The sequence below is a fragment of the Mastomys coucha genome, chromosome X (genome assembly GCF_008632895.1).
Source record: "Mastomys coucha isolate ucsf_1 chromosome X, UCSF_Mcou_1, whole genome shotgun sequence".
NCBI lineage: Eukaryota > Metazoa > Chordata > Mammalia > Rodentia > Muridae > Mastomys > Mastomys coucha.
In genome coordinates this window covers 121,548,717-121,570,018 of record NC_045030.1, presented here as the reverse complement: position 1 = coordinate 121,570,018, position 21,302 = coordinate 121,548,717, and the positions used below count along the sequence as shown (strand labels likewise).

The window sequence follows — 21,302 nt, the reverse complement described above, 5'->3', positions numbered from 1 at the left end:
TCTATACTTTCCTATGTCTCTGTCTTTGCTTCATAATGTCTCTTCCCTATCCTTCTCTCTCATTCCTCACCCCAATCTTTCACATCTGCATTCTTTCTGCCCTCCTATTTCTTTCTCCCTACTTTCATTCCTTCATCTCTCATCATCTCTCTTCTTCTTTCTCCTCCCATTTGTCTTTCTCTCTCCTATCTTCCTCACTCATTCCCTTCCACCTGTCTCTCTCTTCCTATCTCCAACTCTGACTAATTTATCATCTTCTTTTTTCCTGCCTTTCTCTCAAGCTCTCCCCTGAAAGAAAGAGACAGAAAGGCAGAGCAAACAGAGAGAAATGGAGAGAAGAAAGATACAAACTGAAAGAGCATGAGGCACAAATAGAATGAGTGAGAGCTAAAGAGAGATGTGAAGAGAAATATATAGAGAGAGTTAAAGATAAAAGAGATTAAATAAGTAGGAGAACAAGATAGGGGAAAAAGACTTACAGAGGGAAAGAAGTGACAGTGAGAAGGAGAAACAATTGGAGAGGAGGGTCAGTCCAGGGAGATATAGAAGAAAAGAGAAAGATACATAATGAAAAGAAAAATGTTTAGAAGAAAAAGAAAGAGAGCAGGAGTATCTCAACCTCCTTTTTGTCACTCATCCTCTATATTACTCTTACTATGCCTTTTTCTCTGATTCCCATCTTTCTGCTTCCTTTTCTTCTGTATTTATCCCCATCTCTCTTTTACTCTCTCCTTCCTCCTCTCCCTAACACCCTCTCTGCCTTTCCTCCTTTGTTCTTCCTCTCTACCCTTTTCACACACTACCCCTTTCTCTCCCCATTTTTCTCTACTCTTTACTCATTTTCATCTTGCTTTCCTCTCTCCATGTCTTCTCCTACTTTTACTCTTCTTTCATCCTTCTTCACTTCATCATTTTCCTATTCTGTCTCCATAATTTATCCTTCTCTTTACCCCCTAGTTTCCCTTTCTTCCCCCTCTTGTTTCACTATTCTTGACTATTCCCCCCTCTATCCTCTCCTCTCTCTTCTTGTCTCCATCTCTCTACCTTTTTTTCCATTTCTTACTGTTTCATTCTCTTCCATTTTCTCTTTCTCTCTATCATTGTCTCTTCCTTCTGTCCCTATCTTTATTTCTATTTCTCTCTATCATTCTATCTCTCCCTCCATTTCTCTATTCCTCCTCTATCTTCCTATTATTCCTTTCTCCTTCTTTGTCTCCATTTTTCTTCCCTCTCAACTTACTCCCTCACCATCTTTTCCTCTCTCCCTCATTCCTCTTTTTTCTCTTTCCTTCTTCTCTTTCCAGCTTTCACTTCCTGTGTCTTTCCATTTTCCCCATCTACCTTCTCTCTTCCTTTCTCTTTATTTCTCTTCTCCCCTCTCTCCCTCTTTATGCCCCATTCTGTCCCTCAAGGCACAAAGTGTTATACATAGGGAGGGTAAATGGAGGGAGAGAGTAAAGGGAGAATGGAATAAATAGAGTGAAATGAGAAAATGAGGAGAATGTGAAAGTGAACCTAGGAGAGAGAAAGAGAGCTGAATAGAAATGTAGATCAAGAGAGAGGGTAGAGAGAGGAGGAGCAAGAAAGAGAAAGAAGAAAAGAGCTAGAGAGAGAGGGAGAGATAGAGAAATAGAGACTGAAAGAAAAGGCAGAGTGAGACAGACATATAGAGAAAGAGAGGAGGATATGAAGGGACGATAAATAGAAAGGAGAAGACAGAAGGGAAGAAAGAAGAGGGGAGGATGAGGAAAGGAAAGAGCAGAGAGAGGAGGGAAATAGAGAGAGAGGAGACAAAGAATAGAGTGGGGAGAGCAAGGTGGGGACAGAGAGAGGGAAGGGAGAGACATGGGAGGGGAGAGACAGGGAAGAGCTAGGGTGAGAGAGAAATAAGGGAGAGAAAGGGTGTGAGAGGGAGGGAGAGAGAGAGGGAGGGGGAGAGAGAGGGAGCAGGGAGAGAGAGGGAGGGGGAGAGAGAGGGAGGGGAGAGTGGGGTGATGAAGTCACAAAGGACTGGAATGTGGTGATACAAGAAAGGGCTCAGAGTTTTGAAGTTCAGTGTGGCTAAGAATACAGAGGTAGGAGGGACACTTGGATAGCTGTGTCCTTCCTGTGGGCTCCCTTTTCCCAGATATCGGACATTCCTGCCTCGTTACTTGTCACTGGTTAATTTGAAGACAGCACTGCTGGTTAGTATATGCCCTAGCCTTCTTTATTCTATTTAATGTGGTTAAATATACATATAAAATTTAATAATGACTATTATATATACAGTTCCATGGCCTCAGTACCCTGAGGGGCTTTGTAACTCTCACCATTGATTATCTTTCCCAAATGAAATGTTCTTATGGAATGTTATGCTCTTGCTGGGTCCCACAGCACTCTTTAGCCAAAATTCTACTTCATTTATTTCTAGAATTCATCCTCCCAGGGACCTTCCTAGTGATATTTAATCAGTCCTTGATCTGAGACTGACTTAGTTCATTTTGCCTAATGTCTTCAAGATTAATTCATTATGTCAACTACTTGAGAATTTATCATCTTCCCAATATTATAAATAGGAAAAGTACTCTACCTTTTGAAAAGCCAGCAGTTACAGTTTGTGTATGGCCTATTACTTAAAAAGTCTCAGGTGTTAAATCCTTGGCCTCTCAGATGCTGATGTTATTGAAGTTTGTGGGCATTTTTAAAGAGATGGGTCATAGCTAGAGAAAACAGATACCAGAGGCAGGGCCTATGAATTTTTAAAATCATACCTAATCCTTTCTTTTTCCCTCATTCCTATCCATTATGAAGTAGAATCTCCCTGTCATCCTCACTTTTTACCATGTTTATCTCCCTCACCATACACCTAGAATCAATAAAGCTGAAGACTATAGACTGACATATCTGAAATGGCAATGAAATAAATAATTGCCAATAACTTTTTGTTTGGGGTACTTTGGTCACATATATGACAAACTAACTATAAGTATTTCAAGGCAAGCTTGAGTAATTAACAAAAACCTGTCTCAAAACAATTTCTTTTTGAAAGATGGGCAGGTTCATGGTAGATAGGCTGTCTAATATGTACAATATTTTAGCTTAAACCTACAATACCTGAAAACAATTGAGCAGGAATATTTAACCAAAGACAATGTTGGTTATTTATATGTTCTCTGCTAGGGTTGCTCTGACCACTGGAAGTGATTTTAAGGATCAGCTATCAAAATTTCTTATTCTGTGGACCAATTCATGATACCCCTTCTAGAACATGCAGGCATTCTTGGTGTTCTCCACAAGCAGAATTTGATTTCTTCTCTTGTCTTCTCTTTCATTCGCCTGAACCCACACTTGCTATTTTCTGGCTTTTCAGAATAGTATGTATTTGAACTTTCAATTCAAGCTAGGTCTCAGGCATATGGTTCAGCTGCTTTCTAGTAAAACTATTTCAAACACAAACACACACACATACACACACACACACACATACATATACACAAATGATATATATATATATATTTTTTGGATTTTGGTTTTTCAAGACAGGGTTTCTCTGTGTATCCCTGGATCCCTGGCTGTCCTGGAACTCACTCTGTAGACCAGGTTGACCTCGAATTCAGAAATCCACCTGCCTCTGCCTCCCAAGTGCTAGGATTAAAGGCATGCACCACCAGTGCCAGGCTTAAATGCTATATTTTTAACCTAAAACAAAAGAAAAACCATGAGTCATCTTAGAATTCAAATGTATTGTGTTTTATATTTTTCCAACATATTTCATGACAGGTCAAGAAAAATAAATAAAATATATACTGTAATATATTTGTAATATTCTCTCTTCATTGAAGATTTGTTTCCTAATGAAGATTTCTCTAGTTTCTAAATTGACAATTTTCATCTAATTTGATGTATGGGAAATACTCTGTTCGATGGGTTGGCTTTAAGGTAATGTATAACAAAAACTAAAGTGTATGTACTAGAATCTGTTAATCTTTCAATGTTGTGAAGTTCTCAGCAAATACTATCACAGGGCTCTTTTATGTTTTTTTTTTTTTTTTTTTTTTTTTTTTTTTTATCTCAGACCATACTTACAATAGCACATCTTAATGAAAAAGGGCTATTACATTTTTAAATCACAATACTACCATTTTGGTGCAGCTAATCTAAAGGGCACTATTGAAGGCTGAAAGAAGGCAACTTTATATATTCCTGCATTTCTTTTTCAGTTTCCACATATTTGATGCCAACATGGCCTTCTTCAACAAGTCTGCCAATCACCAAATGAGAGGTTTCGCCTTGGCCACCATTGCATGGATAATGTGCAGCACATCTATGGGCCTTCCTGAATGGCGAGTTTGGTATTTGGAGGAACCCACTGTTTCCTCCCCAAACATAGCTTTTATAGGTATGTGGAAGGCCTGTATCTGCCACCGTGTTGACAACTCCACCCACCAGAGAGTTTGCGATCATTACACCTACCGTGACACCCTTGTTCCTTTGGATATTCGGTTAGCTCAACATCTGCTCCTGGTTGCAAACATTATTGGTCTGGTTGGGACAGTTTGTGCTGTCTTTGCTCTACAGCAGTTATACACGGAGAAGCTGAAGAAGAATGATGACTACAATCCATTTGTTCTTTCAGCTATTCTCAACGCTGTTGCTAGCACCTTTATTTTTCTTGCTGTTATGTGTAATTACTTCTCTGTACCCAGCAAGAAAGGGATATGTTTCCTGCCTTCTTTCCAAATACCACTTTTTCCATATGCTCAAAGAGCAGGAAGTGCCATGGGAGTGGCAAGCATATCTGCCATGTTGTTTTTATTAAGTGCTATAATTTTTATTTCTTACTGTCCTTCTATGGAAAGAGAAAATCTTCCTCTTGTCTGAAAATAAATTGATACCATGCATAACCTTAAAAGTGGAAAATGCTTGGTGGTGGCTTTGGGGACCCAAACAGGATCTAATGGAAGTTTAAGCTGTTGACTTAGATTGTCCAAGGATGTCAAGCCCTGCCCTGGATAGCAGAAAATGGCAAAATAACAATTATCATTCTTTCCTATTTGGTTTATTACTTCTTTGGTTTAATTATTTGCTTTAGATTATTTTGTATTTTGTTTTCTTGTTTGTTTGTTTAAGTTTTGTTGGCTTTTTATCATTCAACTTTCTAATTTGTATTTCAGAGTTTAAATTTTAAATATGGTTGTTTAAGGTAAATAATCAGTAAACATGGTTGTATTAGTCAGGGTTCTCTAAGAGAATTTATAGAATCAATCTCTCACATAAACTATATTCTCTCACACACAAATATACACACACCACACATACACACCTATACACACACACACCACAGACAGACACACAATTTATTACAATGACATTACAGGCTTTAATCCAGCTAATCCAATAATGGTTGGCTACAACCAGAAAGTTCAAGAATCCAGTAGTCGCACAGTCTAGAAGGTTGGATATTTCAGTTGCTCTTTAGTATATGATGGAATCCTGAAAGAGAAGGCTCTAATGGCAGTGAAATAATGGAATTGTTAGCAAGATGGGGGCAAGTAGACAAAGAACAATAGCTTCCTTCTTCCATGTCCTAATAGAGGATTCCAGCAAAAGGGTTGTACTAGATTAGATCTAGATTAAAGCTGTTCCTTCCCTCCTCAGAATCTAGATTGATTTATGTATTTTTTCCACTTAAAAAATCTCCATAAAGGGTGTGTCTTGGTGTCTCAAAAATTTGAATTTGAATTAGGTATTAATACTTCAAATTAAGCAAAATTCCCTTACATGCATGCCCTCGGTTTTGGAGCTTTAGTTCCAGATGTAGTCAAGTTGATAATGAAGAATAGCCATCAAAATGGTCTATGTGTAAATGAGTATCAGAATTCATTAATGTCACATACTGTTCTCTGAAGTCAATACTAAAACCAAAAGCAGACCCATTTTCCATGGTATGATAATAGTTTTTCTTTATTTTATGAACCTTTATAAAATACATTAATGTTGAAACACTAGTGTAAATAATCTCCCCAATATTATACAATGTTCAACTCTTTTGAAGTTTTTGCTCTGCTTATCTCATCTAACTTCAGACCTTTTTATTTATTTTCCCCTAAATGTTTTAAATTCCAGGTATCTCACCCTTTCATCTCAAATTGCAAATGGAGATTTCCTTGTCTGACTATCATATTTCTTTTAAAGTTTAGGAATTTTTCATTTAAAATTAAATTCTTGGAAATGTTATTGCCCCACAAACGATCCTCTTTAGTTATATATGCATGTAATTTGCTCAGTCTGCCTCTTAGGTTTTTGAATGTTGCTATATAGGTATTTTATAGTATCTGCCTCTTACTAATACAAAGTTTGATAAAATTTTTGGCAGATCCTTGAGGAGAGGGCTTAATTTCATTTAAGCCTGATGGTTTTCCCAACTAAAAGTTTCATCTCCATATAGAGGTCCCTGTTTGTATCAATGGTATATTAGCATTCCACAATTCCACAAGGTCATATTCTGATGTGTTTCTAATTAGATGAAATTAGAGAGTTTGAACTTACCTACTATGTCTGTTTACTCACTCCACATTGTCATGCATATCAAGAAGGTGGAGTAACTGCTTCATCATTCCCCTCTAATTATTTTCAATAATTCATAAAAGAAGTTGAAGCTATTGTTTGGATTTGCTTTTACCTTTTGTTTTTTGAATATTGAAGCAGTTCTTGATGTTTCATGAGTGGATTTTTGTCCAATTTTGATGTATGGAAATGATAAAGGTCTTGAGGTGTTTTTATAAAGAACAGTGATTATCCCACTGTGTTTTACTCCAAGCACTTAATAAATGAAGAAACAAACGCTAAGGAGTTTGCCAAGTGGATAAAGGCAGTTGTTTCTCCAACTGAGGACCTGGGGTTTGATTTCTAGCAAGCATATGGTAGCTCACATCTGACTTTAACTACAGTCTCAGGGAATCTGACACTTAGTTAGGGATTTACTGCTGTGAACAGAAACTATGTCCAAGGCAAGTTATATAAAGAACATTTAATTGATGGTGGCTTACAGGTTCAGAGGTTCAGACCGGTATCATCAACGTGGAAACATGGCAACATCCCAACAGGTATGGTACAGGAGGATCTGAGAAGTCTACATCTTCATCTGAAGGCTACTGGTGGTGAAGACTAACTTCCAGGCAGCTAGGGTGAGGGTCTTAGGCCCATACCCACAGTGACACACTTACTCCACCAATACTATGCCTCCTAATAGTGCAATTCCCTGGGCCAAGCATATATAAACCATCACAATGACACCATCTTTGAACTGAATACATACCAGGCATGATCATTTTACACAGATTCAGATATCTGCAAAACATCTGTACATATCATGTAAAATAAAATCTAAAAAAAGAAAAAGAAAAAGAAATTTATTCTAAGAATAGATCAAGATTTTAGACCCAGTAGTTATCAATCTGTGGCCAGACATGATTCATTTGTATAATGTCTCCTGTCTCAATTTAAGACTTGGAATATTTGGTGATATATTCCTAGCATATAGATACAACTCAAACTTACATCCTTAAAAGGACTGGGTAAAAAGCAGGGAAAAAAGTTGAACTAGCCAGTCAAGAGGTCTTGTTTTGGTGTACAAAGGGTTAGGAAATTAAACAGAGGTATGTAGCAGTATGGGATGAGGAACTGGGGATTGAAACCAGAAAGTCCCAGATTCTAGGAAAGCAAAAACCTCCCAGGATTCCACAGGGATGGCATTGGCTGAAATACCCGAAAAAGGGGAGGGAGAACCTGTTGAGATCATATCCAGAAATTAGGTATGGCCCCCCAGATGAGGGTTGGGGCCACCTATACACCTTGAAAATTTTAACCTAGAATTGCTACTGTCTAAAGGAAATGCAGGGACAAAGAGTGGAACAGAGACTGAAGGAATGGGCATCCAGAGACTACCTCACCTGAGGATCCATCATACATGCAGGCACCAAACCCAGACACTATTTCTTGATGCCAAGAAGTGATTTCTGAAAGAAGCCTGATGCAGCTGTCTCCTGAGAGGCTCTGCCAGACCCTGAACAATACAGATGTGGATACTCACAGCCAAACTTCAGACTGAGCTCAGGGACACCAGTGGAAGAGTTAGAGGAAGGACTAAGGAGCTAAAGAACCTTATCTGGCATCAATGGGTGGAGTGGCCCTTGGTCCTATGAAGGCTTGATGCCCCAGTATAGAGGAAGGCTAGGGAGGTGACAGGGAGGAAGGTGGGTGTGTGTGGGAGCACCCTCATAGAAGCAGGCGATAGGGGGATGGGATAAGGGGTTTGCAGAGAGGAAACAAAGAAAGGAGATAACATTTGAAATGTAAACAAATAAAATGTCCAATTTTTTTAAAAAATAAATAAAAGACTAAAGCTAAAGATTCCCAAAATATCATAAGACATATATCTTGAAATGAGGTTTCCAAGTCAAGAATAAGGAACCCACAGAGTTGTTTGGAAGGAGAATTTTTAAAGAATTCCTTACTAAATTTAAAAACAAAACACAGAAGTTGAGTCTTCTTCTAAGGGCAGACCATGGTGGTAGCTGAAGATGGAGGAACCAAGCTCCAGGTTACACAGGGGATGAATGCAACTGATGGAAGTGTGGATGGAAAAATCTGTGGAGACTTCCTAGAGACCACAGTTTCAGGATAAGCCCCTTCAGATTCTCTAAAGCTTGGCATAGCCATTGGGCCCAATCTTGTCCTATGGGAATTAATGCTCTCATGGTGTGTGGAAATGCAGCCCTAGGTTGGCTGACCTTGTCAGAATTGAGCAGAAGGATGAAAGGCTTCCACCTGTAAACAAAGGGATGGTAGCATGGCTCGGTACAGAACAATGTTTAAGCTAAAACACAGCAGACAAAGAAGATGGAGATAGGCAGATCTCTGTAAATTCTACACCAGCACACTCTGCACAATAAAATCAGGGTGAGACCTGCTACTGATAGATACAGCTACTTGTAGACAACAGTTGCAAATCAAAAATGACATTTTTCTTTAAAAGTACTATATAGGTTTTGCATAATTATAATTAGGATTAGGAATGTTCATAGTATATATATTAAATTTATATAAATAGAAAGGGGAATATGGGTATATTTATCCATATAAAGTATCTTTATAATTTCAACTTTCAAGATAATTCTTTTCTGTTGCCAAAAAATCATTTTGCTGGAGGAAAGATACATTTGACTGGTAAATGGCAAATGTGGGAACCTAGTGTTTGGGGTTGGGAAATGTTGTTTTGCTTTTATCCAACAGAAAAAGTGTGTACTTTTAATGAAGTCAAACTCCTGGACCAAAGGCATGCTATGTTTGTAGAGAGGATCTAGAGTTGTGTTCTCAGGAAAGAACAAAAAAGCGTTTGATTCCTTACAATGTAATAGGGATCAGATTTGACAGACAGAGACCCACAGAAGATCTTGGATACACACAAGAAGAGGAAAATTGACAAGATCAACAAGATAGGTAAAGTATATACTGATCCCTATACATAAGGACAGCCTCTGGCACTAGCTGAGACTTCTGTCTCTGGCCAGAACTTCAGCTATATGTTGCCAACGTATCTTGATGACTATAAACTCCTCAATATTCATCATGCCATCCTTTCATATGGCATGAATGAAGATTAAAATTTGGTTTATGATCAAACTCTCTTCTAAAGAAAGATATTTGTCTTTCACCTGCTCACACAAAGAACAGAAAATCTTTATTTGACCTGTGTGAACTGAACATTCCATACTGCACATTTCACACAAATGACTTTATAGAGCTACATATTACTTGTAAAGTTTGTATGTGACAGAATGGAAGGCCAAGGTACCAGCCCTGACAAGATCCATGCTAGAGGATGCTAGGATGAATGATCCTCTACTGATACTGTCAGAAACAATCAAGAACAATGTCAGGAAGGGAAGTCACAAATAACTTCAGTTCATCCAGCCTTTCAGATTGTTTCAGTCAAGACTTCAGTTAAACCTTGAACTTTCTCAGCATAGGGAGACTATACAACAAATGATTCAGGCTAGTTTTCTTTTGGCTTAACCATTGTTTTTTCTAATTTCCTTTTGGACAACCAAATGAAATGGGACTTCTTTACCCCAATTTTTCAGTAAGCAATTATCAGAAGTCCTGCATCCCAATCTATTAAGGTGGGGTGGATGGTTTTGATCATTTTATGAGTAATAGATATGTTGTTATTTTAGGATATGATTTACAAATATAGTCTTGAACAGGAAGAAATTAAATAGGGTGTGTAGATTAGGGATTTCTATCTTTCCTTTCCTCTTCTTTATCCTTCCTTCTTAGATAAAGAGAAATGGGGTTGAAAAGAAAAACAGGGTATAGAAATATTATAGCAAAATTAGACAAATAGGGGTTGATTATTGAATCTACTCTTAAACCAAAATTTATTTTATAGCCACAATCTTACATCGCTAGAGATCTTTGATGCAAATTTGAGGATATCAAACTCATTGTCTTATTAGATACTAATCTGGATTATCACAAAAATATATATAATGAGTTGAGATAATATATAGCTAGAGATATGCAACATTTGCTTGTTCAGATATACTATAAATAGATAGATGGTCTTCACAAACCTCAGAGACTCCAGAATATGGCACTTAAAATACTTCATTATTAAAAAATCTTTTGAATGTGAGATAGGCCTGTTCCTGACAGTACCCCCATTCCACTTTGAAGATGATAAGCATCAATAACTTTCATATGGAGCTGATTCAATTGTGGCATGCCAGCTACTGATCAAATAAAATACCAGTGGTACAATTATATTCAATTTATAATTGAAATATAAAGAGCATTTTATTGAACTAAAAGTGGGAACTGTAGAGAGAAAATCTTGTGTTCAGTATGGATGCATGTCTTCTCAAATAAAAAGCCTATGGCCTATGGTTTAGGCATGAAATAGAAAGTGTGACATCCAGGAGGAGAAATAATTCTGAGATAGAGTCAGGCACTGGCAATCATCCCAGGAAGATGTGAGAGATAGATACATGGTACCTGAGTACAGATAACCAGCCATGTGACAAAGTTTAGATTAAAATAATTGGGTTATCTTATGTTATGATCCCAGTCAGAGAAGAGCCTAGCTTTATGACCAAAGTATTTGTAAATATCGTTTGAGTCTTAATACTATTTCTGGGAATATGGGTTTATGAGGAAGAACTTCTGTGAGGGTCCTTTTTATTCAAATCACCACATTCTACTTCCTGTCCCCAATAGGTTTGTAGCCATATTATAATGAAAAGAAAAAAATGTACTTTTTTTTTTCATTTTTAAATGAAATTTAAAATTTTTAAAACTCTCGATAAAATACCATAGTCTCAACACTGTTTAAAAGTTCAGCCTTTTGGCTCTCTGGTCGGCACCATGGTGGTCGGCAATAACAAGCGCCTGACGAAAGGTGGCAAGAAGGGAGCTAAGAAGAAAGTGGTTGATCCATTTTCTAAGAAAGACTGGTATGATGTGAAAGCACCAGCAATGTTCAATATTAGGAACATTGGAAAAACACTAGTCACAAGGACTCAAGGAACCAAAATTGCATCTGATGGCATCAAGGGTCGTGTGTTTGAAGTAAGCCTTGCCCATCTCCAGAATGATGAAGTTGCATTTAGAAATTTCAAGCTAATTACTGAGGACGTTCAGGGCAAAAACTGTCTGACTAACTTCAATGACATGGATCTTACCCGGGACAAAATGTGCTCCATGGTCAAAAAGTGGCAGACCATGACTGAAGCTCATGTTGATATCAAGACGACCAATGGGTATTTGCTCTGACTTTTCTTTATTGGTTTCACTAAGAAACGCAACAACCAGATAAGAAAGACATCCTATGCACAGCACCAGCAAGTCCGCCAGATCCGGAAGAAGATGATGGAAATCATGACCCGAGAAGTGCAGATGAATGACTTGAAGGAAGTAGTTAATAAACTGATTCCAGACAGCATTGGGAAAGACATAGAAAAGGCTTGCCAGTCCATTTATTCTCTTCATGATGTCTTTCTTAGAAAAGTAAAAATGTTGAAGAAACCCAAGTTTGAATTGGGAAAGCTCATGGAGCTCCATGGAGAAGGTGGCAGTTCCGGGAAAACAACTGGAGATGAGACAGGGGCTAAGGTTGACCGAGCAGACGGGTATGAACCACCAGTCCAAGAATCAGTCTAGAACCCAGATTTTTAATAGTGACAAATAAAAAGTCCTATTTGTGAAAAAAAAAAAGTCCAAAGTTCAAATTCTCTTCTGAGAGTCATGGCAACCTCTTACCTGTAATCCCATGTAAAATCAAAACCAAATTTAGATCACATACTTTTAACAGACAATGGCATAAAATATGCATTAACATTTTAAACTGGAGTAAAAGGAGCATAGAAAAATATTGGTCCAATACAAGGCCAAAACCAGTAGGGCAAACTCCAAGTACTACACCCCAGTGTTTGATTTTAAGGAAATCTGCTTATCTTCAAATCCTTTCAGCTTTGTTGACTATAACACAATTCTCTTTCTTGGGGTAGTTCCATACTCTGTTAACAGATTACCCTGAGAGTATTCCAAAACTCTGCAATTTCTTATAGTTTGGATTCTTCAAGGAAATTCAGTCATCACCTTTACAGCTTCACAAAATAGTCTTTCTGAGCCCCATGACACATACCTGACCTCAGCAGAATTCCTTAGTCATAGAAGGAGACTCTTGTAACCTTTCTTGTGTTCTTGTGTTACACATACCTGAAGCTCCCAAGTTGTTCTGCTTGCTAAGGCAGGAACTTGCTCTCCTCTTTCTTTTTTTTTTTATCCCCCCATTGGTGATCCTTAGTTGGTATCACATACTTATTTAAGATTTTCCATTTATAAGTTAAAATATGAATAGATTTAGTACCCAATAAATTCATCATTAAAGTATAAAAGTATTCTGCTCAGTCCAGTGAAATCCAGTAAGGGGATTCCAAGGGATACCCTTTGACCACATTAACAAATTAAGAATACTTTTGGGTTTCCTTGAAATTTTAAAAATTTGGGAATGCTATTAAATTGTGAACTTAAGTTTTTCCTAGTTGTTCATAAGATTAATGTGATTGCCTGATATCAAATAAAGTATTTTTTGAATATGATTCTGGACCTACTAGATGCGAAGTCAGCTTTTGTTTCAAAAAGGTATTAGATTAAATCAAACTATTGCATAAAATTATTTCTGATTCGATATTACCCCATGGGAAAATAAAATAGGATAAAATAAAATTTCTTTCTACAATCAGTCTCATTCTAAGTACCATATTCTATTACTAGAATAGACATAGCTTAGCAGAAATTTGGCAATCTGTTGAATGACAGAGGAAATACTCTCCTCTTTCACACACATTTATTTTCATTTTTTGAGTTTTTTTTTTTTTTACTGCTTAAGCTTTTACTTAACTTTTTTTCATACCTTGGAAGCTTAGTTGGATTGATTATTGCCTAAGGTTACCATTAACTCTCTTCATTTTATTTCATATCAGATTTTTCTTCAAACTTCTTTTTGGTGATCCTTTTCTTCACAAACTCTAGATCTTTTCCTTGTTCAGTATGCTCCTTTGTATTATATATTTGCATATGGGTGGACAGTAATTATTAAGCAACATAGTCAATTCTAGGCTGTTTTGAAATCTTTGCCAAGGCCATTAGTACAAAACTCTTCAATTTAGCCTCAAGGAGACTTTTTTTTTTTTTTGGACAAGAGAAAAAAGAGCCATATTCTTAGTCAAAATACCACAAGGACAAACTATAGGCCACTTAGTAATATTCTGCTCCTTTGAAACATCTTTAGCTGGGCCATCATAATCTACATTGCTCCCAATACCACTATCTCCCATGTTCTTTCCAGTAGTCTTTGAAGTTTCAAATGCCAGGCCCAGGGACTTTCTGTTCTGATTTCTATGAATCCATAGCTCATCTACATCTCAAGCATCATTTCTGCCTGCATGCCAACACTTTCCCCATCATGATGATTATGGACTAAACCTCTGAAAATGTAACTAGATCTTTATTTATTAAATGCTTTCTTTTATAAGGATTTCCCTGGTTATGTTGTCTCTTCATGGCAATAGAACAGTAAGTAAAATATAAGTTAGGAGCTGGGAGAAATGAATTGAAGTGACATACTTAATAATGATGCTTGTTGGCAAAATATGGACTTTAGGACTCTGGGTATGAACACAGTCGAATGTTTAATCAGAAGATTTATGGAGCTGGAGGATAGCAAGATTGCTATCTTTGAAAAAGATTGTGGAAGAAAAGAGGTTGTGACTCTAGACATAAAGTAACATAGATAATATGACATGTAATAAACAGTTATGATTAGTATCAAAGTATAACATGGCTTGGGACATGACTGATTAGCATAATTAATCAAAAGATTGATGCTAAATATGACAGAAATATAATTTTAATGTGTAAATGTTGGAGGATTAAGGAAAGTTTATTGTGATTCTTTTTTGTTTGTTTGTTTGTTTTGTTTTGAGACAGGGTTTCTCTGTATATCCCTGGCTGTCCTGGAACTCACTCTGTAGACCACGCTGGCCTCAAACTCAGAAATCTGCCTGCCTCTGCCTCCCAAGTACTGGGGTTAAAGGTGTGCGCCACCACCGCCCGGCTATTGTGATTCTTAACTATACATTTTCAGCACACTAATGGCACAGGTTTTTGTATTATCAGAGTATTAAGAAACATTATGTTTTGCAAGGTGCCTATCTTTATCATCTTATTTTTCACATAGATGTGAGGTTCCAGAAGCTGTGGAAAGAGCATGCTGCTGTTTACATACTGAGTCTGTAGCAAAGTAAAGAAGAAAAATTATAAGAAGAAATCAAATAATAACTAACATTTAATCTTTGACATTGAGTATTTCAGTCTTAACTACTTGCAACTTGTTTTGATCAGAAATTGATTTTTGGTTAATGATAAAGGCTATTGATAATAACAAGGCCCCGATACTGAAAAAAACTGTATTCTTTAAGTACCATGCAAAGAGTTACCTGAGGTGCCTTGATGATTATCTGAAATTGGTCAAGTAGGGTCTTTTTCATTAAACTTTGGATGATATCTTTAAAGCTAGCAGCCATCATTAGATCTGAAGACCCATTCTTACTTCAGAAGATAAGACATCATCCCTCTTATGATTTCTGTCTTTGTGGAGGGAGCAAAGACTAGATATCAAGCTCTTTTGGAGAAATGAATTATCATGCCTTTGGTAAGCTTGGCTCTTGCATCTTTTCTTTGCTTGGATTTATTTATTTATTTATTTACTTAGTTTGAATGTGCAGTTTTCTGTGCCTGTGTGTGTTTGTGTGTGTGTGAAAGCAAGTTCCTATAAGTCTAGGGCTATATAATATGTCAATGGTAAAGATATCAAATGTGTTTATAGACATTTCTGCTGCTTGTTTTAAACTATATATTTTTTCTGTTAAGAACTCTAAAAGTAGATATTAGCCCAGAAACTCAGAATACTCAAAATACAATCCACAAACCACAAGAAACTTAAGAAGGAAGACCAAAGTGTGGACACTTGGTTCCTTTTTAGAGGAGGAAAAATGCCCATCTAAAGAGAAAAACTATGGAGCAGAGACTGAAAGAAGGACAATTCAAAGACTTCTCCACCTGGGAATCCTTCCTATATTCAATCATCAAACCCAGACACTATTGTGGATGACAGCAAGTGCTAGCTGACAGGAAGCTGACATAGCTGTCTCCTGAGAGGCTTTGCCAGTACCTAACTAATACAGAAGTAGAGACTCACAACCATCCATTGGACTGAGCAGAGGGTCCCCAGTGAAGGAACTAGAGAAAGGACAAAAGGAGCTGACGGGTTTGCAGCCCCTTAGGACAAACATCAATATGAACTAACTAGTACCCTCAGAGCTTCCAGGGACTAAATCACCAACCAAAGAGTACACATGGTGGGACTCATGGCTCCAGCAGCATATATATAGCAGAGGATGGCCTAGTAGGTCATCAATAGGAGGAGAGGCCCTTGGTCCTGTGAAGGCTTATGCCTCAGTATAGGGGAATGCCAGGGCCAAGAAGAGGGAGAGGATGGGTTGGTGAGCAGAGGGATGGGGGAGGAAACAGGGTTTGTTTATCGTTTTTGTTTTTGATATTTTTTCAGAGGGGTAACCAGGAGAGGATATATCATTTGAAATATAAATCAAGTATATATATATATATATATATATCAACTATGAAAATAATGGTCATGTGACAGTTAGTCATATATAGTTTTAACAGGGAAATTCACTTACTTATTCAAATTATAAACTGTCTTGAAAAATATCTGATAGTTCCAATGTGACAGTCCTCGATATTTCCCTCCACTATCCTCTTAAACATATATCCACTTTAACATATATAAGTTAAAAGCTTAAAAGAATATAGAGTAATTTTTTTCAGTTGATATTATTCTCCATTTTAAAATTGATATTTGGAATGAATGGCCATTACTTTATTTTGACACCAAATAATCTCATTTTCAGGAATATGTGGAGAGATTTATGATATGTAAATAATGTAAGTTCCCCTCTTATTAATAATTTAAATCTTTAATAAATTAAAATAGTGAAAAAATACTGAAAATGTTTAAATCTTTAATAATTATTTAAGTAGAAGCACCAATATTATAAGACCACATTTTCATATAGGATTTAGATGATTTTTATAACTGAAAGAAAAATAAAATAAATTTTTTTCTTGAATAGATCTCATTTTAAGATGCCTTCCTTAGAGAAAATGATATTTGGAAATTTTAACACGTTTTCCACTCTCACTACAGTCTTAACAGGGATAAAATAACTAGCAACAGGTTATCTAATTAATAACCCAGGTGACCAGATTTTGCTATCCAAGGGAATGTGCTTTTAAACATCAACCATGTTCACTTTATTGTATTTTGTTTCTTTATGTACATATGCTAATATGTCAACTGGATTTTCAGAGCAACTAATTATATCACCAAATAAAACAACAGAATCCCAACACAGATGTTTATGATATCACAGATTTATGGCAAAGCAAACTGTTACATTTCTCTCTTTGGACCATTTTTATTTAAATTAAAATCCCTGCATATGAAGAAAGAAACACTTATATTTTACACAGAAAGTTTATACTTCTTGTCAACACAAAATACAACTCTAACCTCAAATGGAATAAGAGAGAATTTGCTTTCATGCCAAGTATGAGTAACCAATCCCAGGAACAGAGATCTAGGTTTTTCTGATTTCCTTAAAGTTTTTATAGTATGAGATCTAAAAAAAGTCATAAATCAAACTCAATTACATTTGTGGGAACATTAAGTGGGCAGTTGCAGAATTAAACTCAGCTAAAGGCCTGATACTCTCTGATGACTCTTAGTCTTTTGGTTGGTAAAAAAATATGGTATGGTTTTGTCAATACATTTTAGGAGGTTTGTAATCTTTAGTCATAGGTTGTTAGATCTTATATACATATATATATATATATGGTGTGGTGGTTTAAAAGAAAATGGTCCCCAGAAGCCCATATGAAATGGCCCTTTAGGTGGTTCTGTCTTGTTGTAGTAGGTATTGCTTTGTTGAAAGAACTGTTTACGTCACCCTCACCATTCTCATTCTCTTCTGTGGCCTTCAGATTAAGATGTAGAACTGTCAGCTTGTTCTTTAGTACCATGTCCACTTGTGTGGCACTCTGCTTCTGACCATGATGATAATGGACCCATCTTATGAAACTGTATGTGAGCACCAATTAAATGTTTTCTTTATAAGAGTTTCCATGGTCATGGTGTAACTTCACAAAAATAAAACCTTAAGACAAGTGGGCAAAGAAATACTTATCAATCTTTATAGTTTAAATATCATAGTTAAATTAAATGGTTTAGAACATGGTTCTATAAACAATTAGCATTTTAAAGTTTCTAAAATCATGTTTAAAAGTTTTCAAGTTTTCAGAGTACCTGTATTTAGAAAGTACTTTACAATTATATGATATTTTAAGGGCTCACTCAAATCCTAGTATTTGTAAATATACATACACACATAACATAAGAGACCAAACTAAAATATCAATAATTTTAGCACACTATAAAAATTAATTAAAAAATACCCTGAGGTGGCCGGTTTTATAATATATACTTAGGCAAAAACAGTATATGAAACAATTATTGTAAACACACATGACATAATTATATAAAATCTATGTCCAACAAAGTTTTACAAAATGATAGAAAGTTTATATCCCTATCTCTTAAGATAATAGAAAAGTTTAGTAGTCTAAAAAATAATCAAAAAGTGAAGTTCTCATGGAAATATAAGCAAATGTTTTGTTTTCTTTAAAACTATTTTAATTACTTCTATTTTCTTTGATTATAATTACATAATTCCTCTCCCTTTCCTCTCTACAAACCATTCCATATATGCATCCTTTCTCTCAAATTCACATCCTCATTTTATTGATACATACTATATACATATATGCAATATGCAATATATAAATATAACCTACTCATTTTATATAATGTTACTTCTGTGTATGTTTTCAGGGCTAACATATTTTCTTCTTTTTATAATCAAGTGATTTAATGGGAGATTCCTTACTGATGAAAATATTTTTCTCAGGGTTACTGTAGGCCAACATTTTCAGTTTTTTTTCACTATTTTAATTTATACTTAAGCTAAATTAAATTCTTCAGGCTTGAAATTGTATCAAAAAGAAAAAGAAAATGAAAATTTTAAATATACTTTTTGGATCATGTTTTATGTTAATCTGGAGTATAGTTCAATTATTAGATCTAAAAATGGCATTATCTCTTCTCTTAAACAACACAGACCTGTCCTAGGCAGCAAGTAAGGGCATAGGGAATTTCAATTTATCTATTTTGACCTTAAAAGCTATAAACTTAGCCTTTTCTTCAAAATATCATAAGAGAAAAGAAGCTGCTGGTGTTCCCCTGCTTCATAGAAAGCATAAGAGGCATACAGAGAAGTAGAGAGAACATTTTTATTCCCATTTTCCCTTTCACATTAGCTTATTTATTTTCAAAATGCCACTAGGTTTTGTTTCAGACCCCAACCAAGACCCTTGGGGTGTGGCTAAGAAGTTGGAGTCAAGGAGATATACCCAGGGAGTCAGAAAAGAAGCAAGAACAGACTCATTTATTGAAGGAGCTGGGCAAACCTTTATATACCCACCTGCCACCATCTCCTTGGCTCTGAAGTAACCACATGTGGTGCTGTTTCTATCTTACTGGCTTCCTCCATCTCCTTTTTTTTTTAATCTTTTTTAAATATTTATTTATGAGATACTGTAGCTGTCCTCAGACATACCAGAAGAGGGCATTGGAGCTCATTATAGATAGTTATGAGCCTTATGTGGTTGCTGGGAATTGAACGCAGGAACTCTGAAAGAACAGTTAGTGCTTTTAACAACTGAGCTATCTCTCCAGCCCCTTGCTTCATCTCCTGATTCAGCAACACCACTTTCTAGCCATGCCAGCTGATTCTAGGTTGGCTTGGGGAGGATTATCAGAGGCATTGCAACTGGGCTTGCATAGCTATGTTCCTCTTAAATTTCTACATTGTATTGTATTGTATTGTTTGTATTTTCAAATCCCAATGGAGTTAGAGTTCTTTGCTCCAGCCTTGTTGATCCCACCTTAGGGGCCTCCAGTATAGTAGACTGTGCCTGTCTTAGGTTACCCTGTCAAACAGGTTCTTACCTGTCATTGACTACTGACTCTCAAAGGACAACCATCCCAGAGGGCATACCATAATATAAGAAGGGAACCTAAACAGAGGTCTTTCGAGTTTCTGTGAGGCAAGCTCTAACCAAATCTCTAAAAGGACCACAGTCTGGATGCATAAGAGCCATGCATAGATTTTTTGATAGAGTTTTGCTGAGAGATATGCTGTACAAGAAACCTAAGCAACATAATAATTATTTTTTATAATGCCTCCCATTGTAGCATTAGACATTATCCAGGAGTGGTCGAAAATATTTTATGTTGTCTCAAACCTTTTCCATGAATCTATTATCAAAAGTAAGAATAGGTAGCCTGGTCTCATTGAGCATGGATATATGTTCTCTGAGTAGAACAGAATACTTTAAGAAATTATTGGATCAGGTTCTCTTAATGTAACGGGCCAGTTGTTCACAGTCCTGAGAAATATTTTGTACTTGCTAGAGTGTATGTCAAGTGGCATGAAAACAGTGATCATGGGCAAGTAGAGGCATATCTCTAACAAGTGCCACTTTCTCAGCCAGAAGGTCTGAGCGGGAGGAGACTTCCCATACTGGCACCAACTGTGGTATTGTAGAGTCCTGTGTTAAAACACATGTGTATACTCACCCCAATATTAGCAAAGTGGTGGTGACTGCCATTATGATATTAGGGGATCTCTCTACTGTACCAATGGAAGAGGGATATTCCTGGGTAGAAAGCCCAATGTTTATAGGCAAGGCTCAATCTCTGATAATTAAAGGTGAGCAAGTTAGGTGAAACAGGTTTCTACCAGTGCCAGGTGAGGGTCACATTTGGACTCGGGGAGAGGTAAACTGACTCAGCCATTCTTTTTCTTTTTTTAATAACAAAATCAGGATTTGCAGAGCAGCTTTATTTCTATAGTCTTCAAGTTCTCCCAGCATCCATATTTCTGAGGAAAAATGTTTATGGCTTTTTATTCCCATATTTGATACATTTTTCCATGTTTTCTAATACTTGATGTGTAAGATGATAGGTAGTTATTTGTGTCCAACTTGTCACCTTTGCACTAAAGAAAGAGCTCTGCTGATCAAGAATAGGAGGTGACTTGAACAGAATATGTGAGCAACATATATTCCTGTGTCACCATATGGGAATAACCCTGGAAGTTTTGCTTCCTGCCTGTTTTCTTTGATACATGTATGATTTATCATAGTTTTCATTGTCACTAGAAAGTCAAGCTCACATGGCATCAAACACACCCATATCTTATCTGATTTCTATAATACAATGTTTTATTTACCTAGGAGAAATGTAAAAATATAGGCTTTCTTTATTCCCTTGCTATATTTATTGTTCTCATTTCTCTCAGCCATTCCTTTAGAGTACAATTGGACTTTTCCATTAACTGGCCTTGAAGATTATAGGAAAACTCAAAAATAAGGTTAATCCTCCATGAGACAGCAAACTCGATAAACTGTTGAGAGGCATAGCAAGGTATCCTGGATACACCATAAAAAAGCAAAAGCAAGACTCAGATCTAAAGTCACTTCTCATGATGATGATG

The 21,302-nt window shown here is 36.4% G+C and overlaps 1 protein-coding gene and 1 pseudogene across 1 annotated transcript; both read left to right on the top strand.

Moving 5' to 3' along the window:
* Positions 1-2,056: 2,056 nt before the first annotated feature.
* LOC116094363 (claudin-34-like) lies at positions 2,057-4,887 on the top strand. Its single transcript, XM_031376183.1, has 2 exons — positions 2,057-2,186; positions 4,203-4,887. The coding sequence occupies exon 2, from the start codon at positions 4,225-4,227 to the stop codon at positions 4,861-4,863; it is 639 nt and encodes a 212-aa protein (XP_031232043.1). The 5' UTR covers positions 2,057-2,186; positions 4,203-4,224; the 3' UTR covers positions 4,864-4,887.
* Positions 4,888-11,393: 6,506 nt separating this feature from the next.
* Positions 11,394-12,258, top strand: LOC116094352 (annotated as a pseudogene).
* Positions 12,259-21,302: the final 9,044 nt, after the last annotated feature.

Coding starts and splice junctions, on each gene's coding strand:
- LOC116094363 (XM_031376183.1), top strand. CDS start 4,225: ATGGCCTTCTTCAACAAGTCTGCCAATCACCAAATGAGAGGTTTCGCC.